Raw genomic sequence first — 17,997 nt, forward strand, 5'->3', positions numbered from 1 at the left:
CAAACAACTTGTCATTAGTTACATAAATCACAAGATAATTCTTTCTTCGTTTACAGGTACTAAACGCTTATGTTTCTTACATCATACGTTTTTAATGATGAATCTCTTTTTTGATGTGCGTTCATTAATTAACTTCTGGTAATACTCTTTTGTGAAAATTACTATTTTTTATACTCCTGTTATGCTTTTCTGTTGTGTTATGTTTTTATTTGATATAAAAAGATTCTTTCATTGCACTCGCGTGAATCCTGTCTGTTGCCATTTTTAACAATTCTGATCAATGAAATATGTTTAAGAACTAAATAAGGTCTCTTCAGCCATAAACAAACATTCATGTACTGACAGAAATGATAATTGCTGCGCTAACTAAAGAAGAGCATTGAATGTGATGGGATGCTACAGGTAGTTAGTTGGGTATGTGTAGAGGGAAGCAACTGACCAGCAACACCTGTAGGTTACATTCCCACATCAGTAGCAGTGTCTGAGCAGAAGATACCACCATCATAATTGCAAAATTGCAAGATTTGACATCTTCACTGCCAATTTCTTGCCAGTGAAGATGTCAAATTCTCTACCCTGTCAAAAATTAAAGTGTTTGATTGGCCAAAGAATTTTGAAATGGCCGTGATGCAGTGTAGAACAAAAGTCACAAACATCATCCGCGGACCAGTGTTGATTATACATATTCAGCCGTTGGTGAACTTGTGGAAGGTGAACACTGCTAACTGTCGCTGAAATTGCATGAGAGGTGGGCATAAGTTTTGGAAATATGCATAAAATATTGTCAGACACTCTTGGATAAAGCGAAATGTCGGTGAGGTGGGTCCATGTCTTCTCACTGAGGCACAGAGAAATGTCTAGAAAGACATTTGTCAGTGGCTTCTGAAACACTTCGAGGAAGAAGGAGAGGTATTTTAGATCATATTGTGACCTGTAATGAAATGTGGGTCCACTAGTTCATCCCAGAAAGAAAGAGAACAAGTATGGAGTGGAGAAAGAGGGGGCAACAATCAAGGACAAGAAGTGGTTGTCAGTTGGAAAAATTCTGACAGTTGTGTTTTGGGACCCAAACGGTGTGCTGCTAATTGATTTTCTACACAAATGAAGGATGGTAAATGCAGCATACTACTGTCAGTTCTTGGATGATGTTAGGAATGCTTATTGCCACAAACTATGCTGGTTCGATGCTTGTCTGCAACATCATCTTCAAATCTTTCCCCTCCAAAAGCTCTTATGGTACTTATTATTAGTTGGCATAGATTTTTAACGCCTGAATATTCTAAAAAATTTTGAACTTAAAAAAACTCAGACCAATTTTCTTTTATAACCAATATAAAATAGCACTCAAATATTGGTTCCTGGTATCAGACAAAAAGCTTAGTACTAGTGCTATTTTTCTTTTTCCCAAATTATTGTTCAAAACACACCGGGCTGGTCTAGTGGTTAACTCATTGTAACAAAACAGTTGTTTAACAGCTGATTTTTGAAGTTGAGGTTCAAATCATAGTAAAAGTTAGTTGTTTTTGTATGGATTCGAATACTAAACAGTGGAGACTGGTGTATTTATTCTGATTCTGTAAAAGACTATACCTCATTTATCTGTCATGCATACATATCATCTTCATCTCATTGGCCTATGAGATGGTTGCTTATTGTTCACTAGTTGAACAGATTGCAGATTAATAAAATAGAAAAATGATTGATCATGGTATGCGCTTATTTATAAAAAAAATCACAGATTAACTCCACTTTTCATCAGAGTATGAAATGTAATACATACAATTAGTATTTGTTTAATGCATACAATTTAAATAATTAAGATCATCCAAATGACAGTGAGATATCTACAGTTCAGTTGCTACACTAGGTACATGAGCACAATAAAAATTGTTCATCATTAGCACTTTGTACTAATCACTAAAATTCTAGAATGGTCATTTAGTATTAAAATCTTCTCCACAACAAATGTGTCCTTTATTTTTTATACTTGCTGTGATGTTTTACAGGTATTCTATAGAATGACTTGTCCGTGTGTGAAATGAATTGAATTTTATGCTTGGTGTGATGTTCTTAGGCATGTTCGTAAATGTTCCAAAGAAGTATCGATTTCATACATGAGCAGCACCTTATAAATATTTTGCTTACTATATTGTTAAATACATCCAGAATATTGCATATTATTCTGTTCTGTTATAAATGATGTATTCTTTTTTAATTGTTATATAATATTTTTATTTACAATAATTGTGATTTTCTGCCATCTTGTCTGCTGTGCAATAGTTTTCGTCCTGTAAATGTAGTATGTAGTATCTTTTGATAAATGTAAATAAAATTTGAAATTTTTATTAAAAAAATGCCCTGTACTGTAAGTTTTTGTATTCCCTGAAATGTTCTGAACATTTTTTATAGAATGATCTATTGATTTTTCCAATGTATGAGACGTGTTTTTAAAGTATAGTCTATTTAGAATTTGCCACCTACACATATATATATATATATGATATAGAAGTTGGTGCTTGAACCATTTGTTAACAGTTGAATATTGATTTCAATTAATAGTCAGCTGTTTTTTAGTAATTTTTCTGTTAGTGGATTAAATTCATTCACTTACAATGAGACTTACAATTCATGATCCTGCCAAGTGTGAAGAATGAGGAAAAATCTGATTTTTGATGGCAAAAAAGCATTTCTGCAATGAAATTCATAGGCAAATTTTTTATATTTACAGGCTGAATATTATGAGTGTTGCTAAAGTAAGGCAGTGCTGATGTTCATTTTAAGAAGGGCAAATAAATGTTAATAATGAAGAACGTAGCCAGCCGTCGTTGATAACAGATGATTTTATTTAGAAAGTTGATGAAAAAATGCAAGAAAACCAGTGCTTCACTATTGCTCAATTGTCTTTGATGTTTTGTGATCTTTAATTATGAAGTTTTGACTGAAAAATTGGGCTTTAAAAAATTGTGTATCAGATAGATCCTGAAGGTTTTTAGACTGAAAAAGTTTGCTTCATTGCATGAATTTTTGCAGTGTTAAGAAAGTGAAGGTGATAAAATTGTTTGATCACATTGTTACTGGAGATGAAATGTGGATTTCTTATTCCAACATAGAGAAGAGCTCCTCACTACAATGGCAACATTCATCATCTACACCGAAGAAGTTCAGACATGAATGATTGGTAAAGAAGCTTATGGCTATTGTTTTTTGGGACAAAAAGGAAGTCTTGCTCGTTGAATTTAGTAATTGTAGAACTGCTGCAAATGTTAATATGTTTTGTGGAACATTAAAAAATCTTAGAGGAGTTATAAAAAACAAGCAACTTGGGATGCTATATCACGAGATTTAGTTTTTGCAAAATAATGCCCAGCTACACACAGCAAATTAGACAGTGAGATACTTAGAAAAAGTTTGTTGAAAAACCTTCAGTTATCCACTCTATAGCTACTCTATGAAATCATTATCTTTGTAAATGAAGTAAGTTCACCTTCAAATTGATTATGTATATATGGGTATAATTTTACTAAAAAAAAAATATATATATACATATATATATATATATAATTACAGTGGAAACATCTGTAAAAAATAACACTGATAGACAAAAAAGATTTTTTAATATTTATCTAACTGTGATACCATTTATTGAATTGCTTTTTTTTGCTTATATTACAGATCTGTGAATACAATTTTTCTATCGCCCTTAATTTTAAATAAATTTCGCTTAAAAAAAAATTAAGGGAAAATGTAGTTAAAATATGTAAAATTTATAATTTTGCGTGGCCATACCTATGTTAAAATGATTTCGCTGATACGTTTCTGTTATAAATAGCCTCAGGCATATTCCTAATTAATGCCCAACAGTAATCGGCTAGCATGTTAGTATTCCATTTCCATTTCTTTGTAGTGGCTTTCCCTCACTGAAATATTTTGGTGGAAACGTTTACTGTGTTCATCACTTACATCTCTGAGGTTATCACAGAAAAAATCCAGATGTCAGTAGAGGAAATGAATTTTTAAAGACTTATTACATCCCATAGCTCTGTATGTAGTAAGAAGTTGATTAATAATATTGTGGTAATTGTAAAATTTTTGTTTGCAGAGAAAAGTTTTGCAAATGTCTTTAAATGAAGCTCAAGCTGCACTTTCTAGATTAATTAACATTGAATTAAATACATCATCTTTGACCAACTCTTTTATTTGAGGAGTTTCCCATTTGGAGTTAAGTTGTCTTGTTTCTTCCACTCTTTGGTAACGTAATGTCTATCCCTAGCTCGGCTGTCCCATTCGCAAAGAAAACACATATACGTAGTATAGCCTAACTGCATGCTTAACAAAATAGCTATAACTTTTAAATCACCACATATGTCTCATATGTGGTGATTTAAAAGTTAAACTTTAAATAAAAAACATAGTTGGGACAACTATGTTTTTTATAGTTTATTTTTTCAAGAACATTTTTCATCACATCGTATCTCTTTCAAATTAATACCATAAGTGATTGGTATAGGAGGATATTTGTTACCATTGTGTAGTAGAACCACTTTTAAACTATACTTGGACGAATCTATGAAAAAGCACCAGTCCTCAGGTTTATAAACTTGTCCTAGTGCAACATAAGCTCATCAATATTTGTGCAATAAACTAAATTATTTTCATCAATAAAGTACTGAGAAAGTTCTTTTTGTTGGCTTATAAATCCCGAAACTTTTGTATTTTTTTAAAGTAAATTCTAAGCTTGCAGTCTTGATCCTAACAGTTCAGCCTGATTTTTTGATAAATTTAAATCCCTAAGTCATTTAATTCACTTTGTGATATAAGATGTGGCTTATTGGAAGATAATTCAAAATCAAAATCATTGTTGTCTTCTTCAGTACTACCTGATTCTTCATCGCTGCTTTCGAAACATACATTCACAGGTGGCTCAGGAACTAGAATTTCACTATGAGGAACAGGCGTGAAGGCCTGATTGCAGATTGCAATGAAGGATATTTTAAAGTATGTTTAAATTTTTTAGAAATTCCAGACACACTTGTTAAACAAAAGTAGCAGTTGGTTACATGATCCTTTGGTTCATGCTATACCATAGGTATACCAAATGGCAAAACCTTCTGTGTACCTTTTAGCCATCCTGTTAAATATACAGAACAATTAGTGCATACTATATGAGGAGCCCATGTCTTATCCTGATCATCAATTTCACACTGAAAGTACAAATGCACCTTTTTTAATTAAAGGTGTAATGTTTTTTTCTATCTGATTGTACGGTAAATTCATCACATACATAACAAGACATCCACATAATTTACACAGTTTTGAGGCATTATGATACTGCACTGTTCATAAACTTAGTTATAAACAGTTATTAACTTAGACAGCAATAAAACTGAACAAAATTAATTCATTCCGAAGTCCAGTGCTTAATACAAATAACACAGTGTTTTCAAAACACAAAACAAGCTGTGTTTTCAGCTACATGTTTTGACCTACACAGAGATGATTAATCTTGCCCATGAAGGCTCACTCTTAGTATTAGATATGATTTGATTCTTTGTCTATTAATGTTTATTTATAACTTACAAATTATGTTAAGAAAGTTAAACAGTAAAAAATGTGCTAACAAAATACAATATAGGAGCTTAAATTGCTAAACTATATGTTGAAAAATGAAAAAGATCCTTTAATAAAAATTTTCAAAACTGGTGGTGGATAGAAAAATTCTGAGTTCATATTCATTTTCAGCATCAAAAAATAGATTACATGTTAAATATCACATGTTAGGAAACCAAAACTATGTTTATCAGGGTAATTATATTGAAAATGGATTTGGATATTGTGGGTTTAATATTAGTATTAAAAATTACTTTCAATCTTTTAATGACCTTGATATCCTAAAAAAGAGGAGATTGTTGATGAATGTGTGTCTGAACTATTATCTAAAAGTAATGGCCAAATCACAATTGTTTCTAATAAAACAGAGACATATTGAATTGAGTGAGTTTAAAAGTAAATTTTAAACTATATTAATATGTTGTTCTAGTAAAAATTCAGTTTTGTTGAAAATGTATTACAGTTGAGAAAAGATTTCATCAAGAATGATTGATTATATTTTTATTTTTTCTCGAATTAATGAAATTGTTTTCAAACCACTGCTCTAGCACTGTATTGGAAACCCCAATTTACCATGAAAACTTGAGAAATCTATTGTTGATATATTGAAAATAAATGGACTGTGTTCCAAAGTATTTTGAACATACTTTCCACTCTTTAAGAAATTGACAAGAAGCTTATAATTGCAGATAAAATGAAGTTACTCCTCTGTCAAACCGTAAAGAGAAACAAATCTTTATTATTAACTGGAAAACTAATGTAGTAAGAACAGTGTTTAAGATCATTCTTATAAAAAATCATTAACAGAACAGATATTACTAGTTTAAGTTAGATTTATGGTTTTTTTTTTGGTTTATTCAACTGTTGGAATAGTACATTTCTTTTATTGGTATGGAAGGAGTTTGGTGTTTTTCTATCAAGTAATTATGGAGGGAAAGCCTGTAGGATTGTTAATCATCTGTCTGCTGTGGGGTTATTTGATTAGAATATTTGTGCAACTATAATTTCTGTTTAAATCTTATTCCAGTTAAATAGAAGGAAGATTGAAGGTCAGCTCAGTTTGAAGATTGTGTGAAACTTATTAAGACAAGGAATTTAGTTGAAACTATCTGCACTGTTTGTGTCTTATTTTATGTACTGGTGGTAACCTTAAGAGTAAATAAGATAATATTTGAAAGTATTGTCAAATTTTTACCATGTTTGTGTGTGTGTGTGTGTGTGCGCGTGCGAAAGCACACATGTGTGTATATGTAATTATATAATAAAAAGTAGAATTATTGTAAAAAGTATGTGTAATAACATAATAAAAAATGTTCTGATTTTGAAGTAATATTTGACAACTATGTTTTTTATTATTGTTATAAAAGGGCTGATATTTTTTAGTTAACTGCCTCAACTGTAATATTTTTATTAATTATACTTTAACCTGGCACAAAATTTTTAGAATTTTGTACCAGATGGTTACCATACTTCTGTCTGATGAAATGAAGCTGAAAGAATTCACATTTCTTGGTTTCTCCTATAACATTTTGAAAAAGAAGTTACGAAATTTTGTTTTACCGTTTTGATACCTTAGTTCCTTGCAAACACATTGATTACATTTTTGAATTCTGAAGGTATTTTCTTCTTGAAATGGGTTCAAAGTAACTTCTGAACATTACAGTAAAATTCTTACAACTTTATAAAGCATAATCACTTGATGGAATGAAAAATATTTTTTTTTATTTACATTTTTACATGGGGAACATTTTTCACTTCATGATAACAATACAGGCCTTAACATCTTTGTACCAAAATACACAATTCAACATCTACATTTTTTAGTGCTGTTGCTTTCACTATTTATTTCAGACTTGGCTTTTAGCAATTTTCACCAGTTCCCAAAATCAGAAAGAATGCCTGAAGGTATAGCGCTTCAAATTTGATAAAGAGGTGAAGTCTGCAGTGAGGAAATGGTTTCAAAAACAAAAAAGTATTTTTTTTCCAAGGATAAACATAAAAAACTAGCTGCATTGGAAGAAGTGTATTGAATGGATGGTGATTCTGTGGAAGAATAATTTAGCTGTTTTTAAAATAAGGGTAAAGATATATATATATTTTTTTTGTTTCATTAAATTATTCCATCATTTTCATTTTTTTTATAAGTGGAGATAACTGTTAATGAAAGATGTGTACAATGCACATGCTTTTTGAGGATAGTAGTTTTGTTTTTTTGTTTTTACATTCAAGTGGGGTTCTTTTACAGCCTTTTTTTCTTATAATTATACACAAATATAATCACTGATATTTTTTTTTTTGTTAAAATATAAAAATATGCTATTGTTAAAAATTTGAAGTTTTGTGATTATTTTCTTTATTCAGGCAATTATAATCCACTAGATTGTTCACCTATTTAAAAAAATGTTCAATGGCTTTTGTTTTTTTTTGGGCATTTCAACCGTTGCACAATCTCTGGATAGGAAAATACCTCTCAAATCAGTCCCATATAGCCACCACATAAGATAATGCCAAGGGTGTTGATATAATGCACTAGCTTTATTATTAAAAGTCCCTCATTCTGGAGAATCTAGCAGGGATATATCTATACACGTAGAACTGATACTGGAGAGAGGAATTAAGAATAATGAAAAATGGTTGCTACTGAGAAAGGAGATCCCACTGTTTGTTAACAATCTTTTATGATTTGTTTAAGATTGTAATTTATAGTGTTGGGTAGGGTTGTATGTTATAATCCTCTAGAGATACCTGTAGAAAATCTTTATTATTCTTCTACCTCAGCTGGATCCAATCACCGCAATGGATTGTTACTACTTTATCAGTGAGTTTTATAGTGAAATGTTTAATCCATAGTCTTAATTAATTGTAAATTATGTATTTCATCTAAAAACACATTTAATAATATTTTATCCTGCAATTCATTTCTTTTGCAAATGTGGTTATATATCTCTATATTCTGTGGATACAATTTTTTTTAAAGATATAATGTAGTATATTAACCACTATGTTACTACCACTATAGTCATGTAAAGTTAATATCATCTACAAAAAGGTAAGTTTTTTGTACTCGTTCCATCTGTACTTCTTTATAGATTAGTCGTATAAAATACCGTTTTAAAATTTTTTTCAGATATATAAGACTTCCAAAGCCTCATGATAAGATTAATAATATTCCAGTTATTAAGATTGGTATTTAAATTTAAAACAATTACTAACTGAACCCCACAATCTTTTTATTCTGTTGATTGATAAATTAATAATTTATTTATGACTTTAGTTGAATCTTACGTTTATAAAAAGATTTTTTATAATTAAAACATTCTTTTATTAAAATGTAGTTGAAAAATGCATTTTAGCACGTGTGCTATTATTAATTAATTATATGATTTTTTAACTTTTGATTTCATATAAACTTGCCCTGCATTGTCCTGACTAATTCTTCATGTTCATACTATATTATGCTGTGTGATTTTGTTTAAGGTGTGTGTCAATGCTTGGATTTGGTCTTCTGTATTTCACACTCGTGATCTTCCTTTTACTGAAATGATGGACTACTTATCAGCTTTTTCCATGGTTTTCTATTCTTTATATGGCGTTCTAATGAGGTATAAAAATGTTATTTGTTTTTATCTTTAGTAATTATCTTTTTCTATAAAAAGAGTTATTCTGTTTTTAAAAAAATTGTTAATTAATTTCTTAACATCAATCATTATTATTATAAAATAGTTGAAACTCTTTTTAATATAGTTCATCTATTAGCATGAGTAACCTACTTATGGTTAGCGTAGGCTGTTTACTTTACTTAAACATTTTTTTGTTTATTTATTTGTATACTAATTCCTCAGGATAATTATTTAACTATCAAAAATTATTATTTAGTTCTAAATAAAAATATTTAGTTTTAAATAAAAATTTCTATAAACAGTTTTTAACAATTTTTTTATTTCTTGAACAATTTATTTTAGTACCTATTCAGCTTATTCTTTAAATACAAGCATTCATACTTATTGAAAATTAACTTATATTTTTGTTGTAGATTTTGTGAGATTTCAAGTAAAATTTTAAGTTTTTATTAGCACTTTTAATGAAGAAATTAATGGTTCTTTCTTTTAACAGACAGTTTAGTTTATTTGATTCCCAAGGATAAAACGCTTGTTCCAAGGGTAATGCTTGTTCAACCATACAATTAGCTTTTGTAAGCTTCTCCCATATTTTTACTCAATCTTTATAGTAAATTCATGAAATTAAAAAAAAAAAATTAGTAACACCTTGTGGTGCTGCGTTCAACTTTCTATGATAACATTTTTCTAAGAATGCCAACCAAAAGGCATGCTTACAATGTTAGAGAATACTCACTATTAATCTGAAAGATTAAAATAAAAAATTTTAAGATGATGTAGGACATTAAATTATTGATAATTTCAATTTAAGCCCTTACTTATTTTATACTACAATTTACTGATAAAGGTAGTCAGGTCTTTTATGTTTTTAAAGATCATGTATGTAACACTACTACCTATTAAAAAAAAAGTAAAAATTTATGTGAACTGTTTTGAACCTATCAGTAAGAAAGCCCATTTACTTTACCTATTAAACATTGGAATGTATTTTTTGAATGTCCACTTCATCTTATTTTATTGCTTGTTGCAGGATGTTGTTAGGAGCTCCAGTATTCTTCTCCTTCTTGCTGACACTAGTCTTCCTGACATTCTTCTTGAATCATGCAGCATATTTAATACTGGACCAGTTTGATTATCAATATAATATGACTGCTAACATTTCAATAGGTCAGTTATTTTCTCAGTTATCTGCCATATAAAGAGTAATAATATCAAGGCCTCTCACTGAAAAAAATTATCACCACTGTAGTAGTGATACTGGATAGTAACTAATTATGTATTTTTCTATAAAATGATAGTTCAGTCGGTTCTAAACTTACAATTAAATAAACTTACCCCTCTTCAGAGTTGTAAAATCCTTTTCAGATCAGGTCATATCTAGAAATACAATAAAATTACTGTAATTTTACAGTAAAAAATATATGTAAAAGTAAATAATCTTTCTGATTTTGAATATTTAAACTACTAATGACGAAAACAAAAAGATCAAAAGCTCACAAGAAAATACTGAAAATTAGAGGTACAGTTACTTCTATGCTAGTAATCTTGAATTTATATTTTCACTGTCATTTTCATTATTTGTTTGTATCTACAGCTTCTGGAACTACTTTTGTACCTTGTGTTTTGGTTTTCTCCTCGTAATTTATTTAAATGCAAGTTGAGTGATTGATTAGCATAATGTACCTTCTTCACTTTATTTTCAAAAGGTAAAAATCTGGTCCTGTTTCACCCAGACTTTCCTTTCTTAAAAATTGATATTGATGTTTATTATACTTTATTTCTACCTACAAGTGGTTTTGAAATCATAAATTAACTCCATAACTTAACTATTAACTCCATAAATTAATGTTCAGTCTCTTCCTGAAATTCAAAAAGTATTTTAATTTTCTTTTAGATTTAAAGTAATTTTTAAAAAGTAGCAGTAGCCACTTGCTCTAACATCAATTTGTGTAAGTTTAAGAAAATTCCATTAAAACTGCAGTGTGCAAATTAGAGATTGAAGTATTCTGCGTATGTTTTCCATTAAGTTACTATGTTTTTAGCATTAAAAAATAATAAAATAATATGACAGCAATAGATATTACTTGTATAAAACTTATTTGGTTTCTGTAATGGGGAGCAGTTCATATTTATTAGATTTATAAAATTTGTGAATGTTTCATTATATTTGGATGGGTTTGATTCTTAGTTTTAACTAATAGAGAGACTTGCATCCACACTTCTATCTTTTTTGGTTTTAATGGGTTTGTGTTTTTTTTTTTTCAATAAAAAGTTACAGAAAATATAAAAAGAACAAGCTAAAAGCAAAAATTATAAGCTGCATTTTTTAATGTCTGCTGTAAATTCTGTTTTAGTAATAATGTTGTTTTGAACCTAGAACTAGGGGTCTATAATGTGTTTTTCTTTCTGATACAGTTACAAAAGTAATCATATTTATGTCTCTCCCTACATCTTTTCTAGATCAGTAATTTTTCCATCTGTGCGTAATATTTGCTTTATTAAAAAAGTGTACTTTGAGTGCTCAGATCACAACATCCTTTTGTTTTTCTATAATTTTGTAATTAGTCAACTTATTAGTAGATGACCATAGTTGCCCGAACTTCACCACTTTATTACTAGACTAATACTTAGTAATAATGGTTAATAACAGTAATAGTGAATCATGCTATTATAATTTTTAAGTTAAGAATTTTCAGCATCAGTTCAAAAATGATTTATTGAGATTCAAATTTATCATTAATAATTGGTTTAAAAAACCATAATATCCATTCTGTATCTGTGAAATACCCTACTGATGAATTAATGGTTTCATCATCAGATAACATACTTACATATAGCACAAATCTTACGGATTAATTTTTTTCAGTGAGTGTTTCCATTTATTTATTTTTAACTATGGTAAATTACAGTGGGGAGATTGTACTGTAATTATTTCCTTTGCTTTAGATGTAGTTCAATTTTTGACGGGTAAAAATAAACTAAATAAAACTTGCAAAAATTTAAATGCAGGTAACTTATTTATTGATTAAGAAAACAGAAAACGTATTTAATTGCCTAATTATGATAGAAAGGTAAATTGATGCCTGTACATTTCTCAATATATTCATATTTAATACACTTGGGGGTTATTTTGTTAAATTCAGAGCAACAGAGTATTTCTTAGCTTCATTATATATTAACATTTAAATGAGTTATTAATCTAATGACAATTTAGTGATGCCATGAACAGTATTGTTTTTGATGGCAAAAAAAATTGTTTTTATGGATTCATAACTGTATTTTTGATTAGTAGCAGGTAAATTTTATTACCTGCTTTATTTTCTGGTTAGTGACCTCTGACATCTGACATTTTTCATTGAATAAATCAATGAATTCAGAAAGAGAAGTGGCTCGATTGACTAATACATTAGATTGTCATTTTTAGTTTGTATTTAAATCTAATTTTGGAATTAAAAGATGAATTATGATTGTATCCCAAGTATCAGTAGGTTAATTTAGTGCCTTTAGAACATTAATATGAATATTTCTATTACCTAGTTTTAATTACCACACTATACTACTTTTCTGCTTAAAGAAATTCAAATAATGTTTGAATGTGACATTTTATAATTATTCACTCTGTTTTGGAATATTTTTGTGAGTAATTCTAAAGTCGTTTTATAATTTTAAGTAATTAAATCTGTTGAATAAGTTAGGTTAGCAACATTTTCTCCTAGAGATTATCCAAAAAAAAAAAAAACAACTTATTTATATTGTCAAGGATCGGATTTTAATCAACAATTCCAATAAACAACCCCTTAAAGCAATTTCCTGTATTCTCTAAAAAAATATTGAAACTTCTGTTTGTGACAATTTTAACTCAAAAATTGTATAAACTACAGTGAATTTAATTCATCATTGAGATTTAATATTTATGGATTCTATTGAATGATGATCACTTAGTAAATTAAAAAATTGTTTAATTTAATTAATTCTTAGTTTAAAAGTTCAAAATTCAGTTCTTCAAACTGAGGATGCTTGATGAAAAGAAGCCATTCCTTAGAAGCATCCAAGAGATCTATTTTTACTTGAATGATATTAAGTGCGTTTAACACTCTTCAAACCTTAAATGCTATTGATTAAATAATTTTCAATCATCTGAGCATTTCCACAAAAATGTTGTGAATTTTATTACATTTGCCTTAATTAGGGCTCTTTTACTAAGAGTAGCACATTTTTAACTATATTTCTCGGACATGGACATGTTTACTACATTTCATTATAGACTAATAACGTAATTGCATTAAGTGATCTGCTCAAAAAAGTAAGCAAACTGTATAGCATCTAACTAACAGACAATCCTGCATCACATATATGCATTTATAATCATTAGTTTTCATTAGTTTGCCAAAGATTTTACTAAAACTTAAAATGATTCAAGAGTCTTAAAGAGAGAACTATTTGAGCCGCATTCAAAGCTTTTGAAAGTGGTCTAGATTTTATTGAAAATGATGCTCGTCCAGGTAGGCATTTCAACAGGCACATTCCGCATTATACAAAAAAGTGATTTGGAGAGATTAGATTGATGTTTAACAGTTTCCGAGATAGTGAAAGAGATTGGAATTTCAGTGGGTTCTTGACACAAAAATTTAATGGAAAAATTAGGAATCCATCTTGAAATCATCATGAAACTCTTTACCCAAGAGCAGAAACACAATTTTGTAGCAATCTCTCTGTGACTTTCTAAATGTGAAAATAATGATGAAACTTTCTTTTTAATGTTAATAACTGGTAATGAGACATAGGTATGAAACAAAGTCTCAATTACTGGATTAAATTAGAAAATTTAATCCAGTAATCCATCGTCTCTGTTGAGAAGTGAACGTGAAAGGTTGTGTTAGATAGTGCTCCTTTGTTACTGTGTGTTACTAGTGCTTGTGTGTTGTGTTCTGCTTCGTTTCTAGTTACCTATGTCCATGACCATGTGATGTGGTAACATCCCGTTAGGATGTCTACCCAGGCCCTCAGCCACATACCAAAGCTATTGTCAAAGACCGGATAAGTTTTAAACCTTTGTTTAAAAACTTTCTAATTTTATTTATATCTATAAGTTAATATATTAGTGAATACTAATGAACATTTACAAGTAATTTTATTCCTAATTATTAAATTAATTTATAAATATTAATATTATATTTATAAAATATAATAACTCTGTTATTATATTTTGTTAAATTTTATTAGTTAATTTAATTTAACATCATATAAGCTAATTTTAAATTAATTTAATTAATTAAACCATTTAATTGGACTTTATGTAAACAGCCGCAGGTAGTTTTACCGGCGGCAACGGTGACGGCGGAGTCACCTACCCCCACACCAACAAAGCCTAAACCGGCAATAGTTACAAGAAAAGTGGAGGCAAAAAAGCCTGTGACGAAGCCTCCTCTGCAGGGGAAAAAAGGCAGCCGAACAATCGGCAAAATGAAAGAGGGCGGGTGCCAAACCCACGACGTCTGGAAAACACACCAAGGTCCCAGAAGCCCCACGCCCCACCAAAAAGGCGTTAACGACTCCCGCCCCTTCAGCGGCAAAATAAATATAACCGCACTCCCGAAGGAGAGTTCCGGCAAGGATTTCTTGTCACAAGTGACAATTAAGGATGTCCTACCGGAAATTCTAGCAATATTGCCCCGCCTGCTCTAAGCAAAATCTCTGAAGGACTGCATTCAGTCCATCATAGAGTGCCTCATGAACTTGCTATCTAGGTATGGTTAGGCAAACTCTCAGATTGCTACAGTGGAACGCCAATTTAGTAGTAGGTAAGACGGCAGAACAGAACTATGCCGTCTGGCCGAGGATCTACTAATAGACGTGATACTATTGTCTGAGACGTGTCTGAAGGCGAAAAAACAACTGACCAATCGGAATTACTTTACGTATAGGACAGATAGGCCAGTACGACCCGGACGCCCTGCCAGCGGCGGAGCCGCAATTTTAGTCCACAGACGCCATATACACACGCAGATCGACTTCCACACTAACATAATGGAGCAGACTTGTGTACATGTGGAGCATCTAGGCACGGTATATCGGCTGATTTCGGCTTATAATAAACCAAACTCAGGAGTACCCGGCGCAGATCTAGATGCCGTGCTAGAAAATTGGGATGGGCCCATGATACTCATGGCGACCTCAACGCTAAGCACGAGTCTTGGAATAGCAATCTGACAAGAGCAAATGGCAGGTTGCTATACGAAAGGGCACGAGCACGACGGTTAGTCGTCATAGGCCCCGAGGGGCCCACCTTCGTTCATCGAACGGGCAGATCGAGACCTGATGTACTCGACATCGCAATCATGAAGGCGGTAACAACTCCGGTCATGATTGAAATGATAGAAGACCTCAGCTCGGACCACTCTCCTGTCTTATTGGAGTTGGGCCAAGCAAGGGGCAGCCGAGACCCCCCGACTATACCCCGAAGGTTAGTGTATTGGAAAAGGTTCTATGAAACTTTCCAACGGGATTACAGACCAGCGCATCCTGAACTCCTGACCACACCGGAGGAAATCGACGACACGGTCGAACGCGTCACATCGTCAATGACTGAGGCTCTGTCAAACAGCTCTGCGGAAAAGACCACGAGGCCTATCCGTAATAATCTCCCACCTCACGTCTCTGATGCTATAGCAGAAAAGCGCCGACTGAGGAGGAGATACCGAATCACCCTGTCCCCCGATGATAAAAGGGCTTTTTATATTCAAACGGACAGAGTGAAACAGCTGCTGGCACAACATCGAGAGGATTAGTGGAATGAATACCTCGCCTTGGTCTCAGACGACCACTCCTCGGTGTTCAGGCTAAACAAAAAACTACGAGAAGGAAAGAAGCCCCGTGGGATAACGAGGCCTTCTGGCATATTCGGAGGCGGACAGAGCGAAGGTTTTCGCCGACACCCTGGAGAACCAATTTACTCCAAACCCCCCTCCCGACACGAACGACGACCACACAACCGAGGTGGAGTATTTCCTCGTAGATTATTTAGCACAGGTGGAGGACACCCCACTAGAAATAGACCAAGTCACTGAGGCGGAGGTTTCCGCTGCAATCAAAGCCACAAGCCCCGACAAGGCTCCGGATGTTGACGGGATCGGTACCCGCTCCGGAATGTTCCACCCGCTCTTATAGCGACCATAACCACAATATTCACGTCAATTTTGTACGTTGGATATTTTCCGAATTGCTGGAAAACTGCAAAGGTGGTATGCCTACCCAAACCTGGGAAAAGTCTGCTCTTTCCCCAGAAATACAGGCCGATTTCCTTATTACCAGTATTGTCAAAGCTATTCAAAAGGATTTTCCTGGAGAGACTTAGGCGACATTTGGGAAAATTAGTACGATCTGATCAATTTGGGTTCAGGGAGGGCCACTCGACGACCTTCGAAATGGTTAAAATAATCGACAGTCTTGCCGAAATAGAAAAGCGGTAACCACAACCGTTTTTCTAGATGTGGCTAAAGCCTTTGACAAAGTTTGGTATAGCGGCTTGCTGTATAAACTTACACATACGACGATTCCCTGTCGCTATGTCAGATTGATACGGTCTTAATTACTAGACCGACAATTTGTTGTACGCGTAGGGGGAACAATCTCCTCCATCAGAGACGTAGCCGCTGGAGTCCTCCAAGGAGCAGTGCTTTCGCCGTTCTTGTACAAGGCCTACGTCAACGATATGCCGTTGTCGGAAGGAGTCAAAATAGCTCTTTACGCAGACGACACGATATATTATTATAAATCCGGAAGTGTAGATTACGCGATCGAGAGACTCCAAGGCAATTGGATCTAGTAGAGTCGTAGCTCGATATGTGGAGAATCAAGGTCAATGGTGAAAAATCGGTGGCAGTGATGTTCACATACAAGACACGTGCTCCAGCCAGGCAGCTGGAAATCTCAGGAGAGAAAATCCCCTTTGGGAAAACAGTCAAGTACCTGGGAGCAGCCCTGGATAAACGGCTTACCTTAGGAGAACATGTTAAATATGTGACCTAAAGGGCAAAGGCCGTGAGGGCCTCTCTATACCCAGTACTGAACAGTGCCAGCCCATATCCACTGGCGACCAAGTTGCTCATTTTTCGGCTTTACGTCCAGTCGATATTAACATATGCTTACCCGGCATGGGGAGCTTTGTTGAATTCCAATTAAGTTAATTTCTTCAAAAAAAATTATAAGCCATCCAAAACATAGCGTTGCGGACGATATTTGGAGCACCGTGGTTTGTCAGAAACGTCACTCATTTACTTACGATGCGGTACTACACACTGTATCCGAAGTGGGAGTGGTGCAGGTATGCAGACTATTCGGGAGAGCGGCCGTGTCTGAACACGGCCATCTCCGGGACATCTGCCGAGAGGACCGTACCCCCACAGGGTATAAGAAAACGGCCTCATGTCGTATTAAACGAACCACTGTGGCGGTACGAGAGTCAAAAAATGACAAACCAGGCTTAGGAGCCTCTATATCGCATAACCTATAAATGGAAACTGCACGAAAATTCCGGTCGCGAAAGTGACCGTTTTTGCAATTAAATTTTGTTAAAATTGTAAAAAGCTAGACAACACCTTACACCGTCCCACGAAGAGACTACAATTTCATTTAGTCAGCATATGCGACTCCCTCAGGAGAACAGGGTGCATTTCTCCCTCCAAATAACTAGGGCTCAGGTAGGCGCACTCCTGCTAGCCCATAGGTGCTGGTACCGAAAGGACTTCAGTGGATGGACTGAAGGGGAATCACG

At 32.8% G+C, this 17,997-nt stretch overlaps 1 protein-coding gene across 3 annotated transcripts in view; it reads left to right on the forward strand.

The window, feature by feature from the left end:
- The window catches only part of PGAP3 (Per1-like protein PGAP3), a 60,991-nt gene that overhangs the window by 25,675 nt on the left and 17,319 nt on the right, over positions 1-17,997 (forward strand). For all 3 annotated transcript variants that reach the window (XR_012758809.1, XM_075382113.1, XM_075382114.1), the window contains exons 4-5: positions 9,085-9,209; positions 10,255-10,391. Coding sequence is in view for 2 of the 3 variants with exons in the window: in XM_075382113.1 (XP_075238228.1) it covers positions 9,085-9,209; positions 10,255-10,391 (262 nt within the window). In the remaining variant the exon portion in view is untranslated. The remainder of the gene's footprint in view (positions 1-9,084; positions 9,210-10,254; positions 10,392-17,997) is intronic.

This window comes from Lycorma delicatula, chromosome 1, assembly GCF_047948215.1.
Source record: "Lycorma delicatula isolate Av1 chromosome 1, ASM4794821v1, whole genome shotgun sequence".
NCBI lineage: Eukaryota > Metazoa > Arthropoda > Insecta > Hemiptera > Fulgoridae > Lycorma > Lycorma delicatula.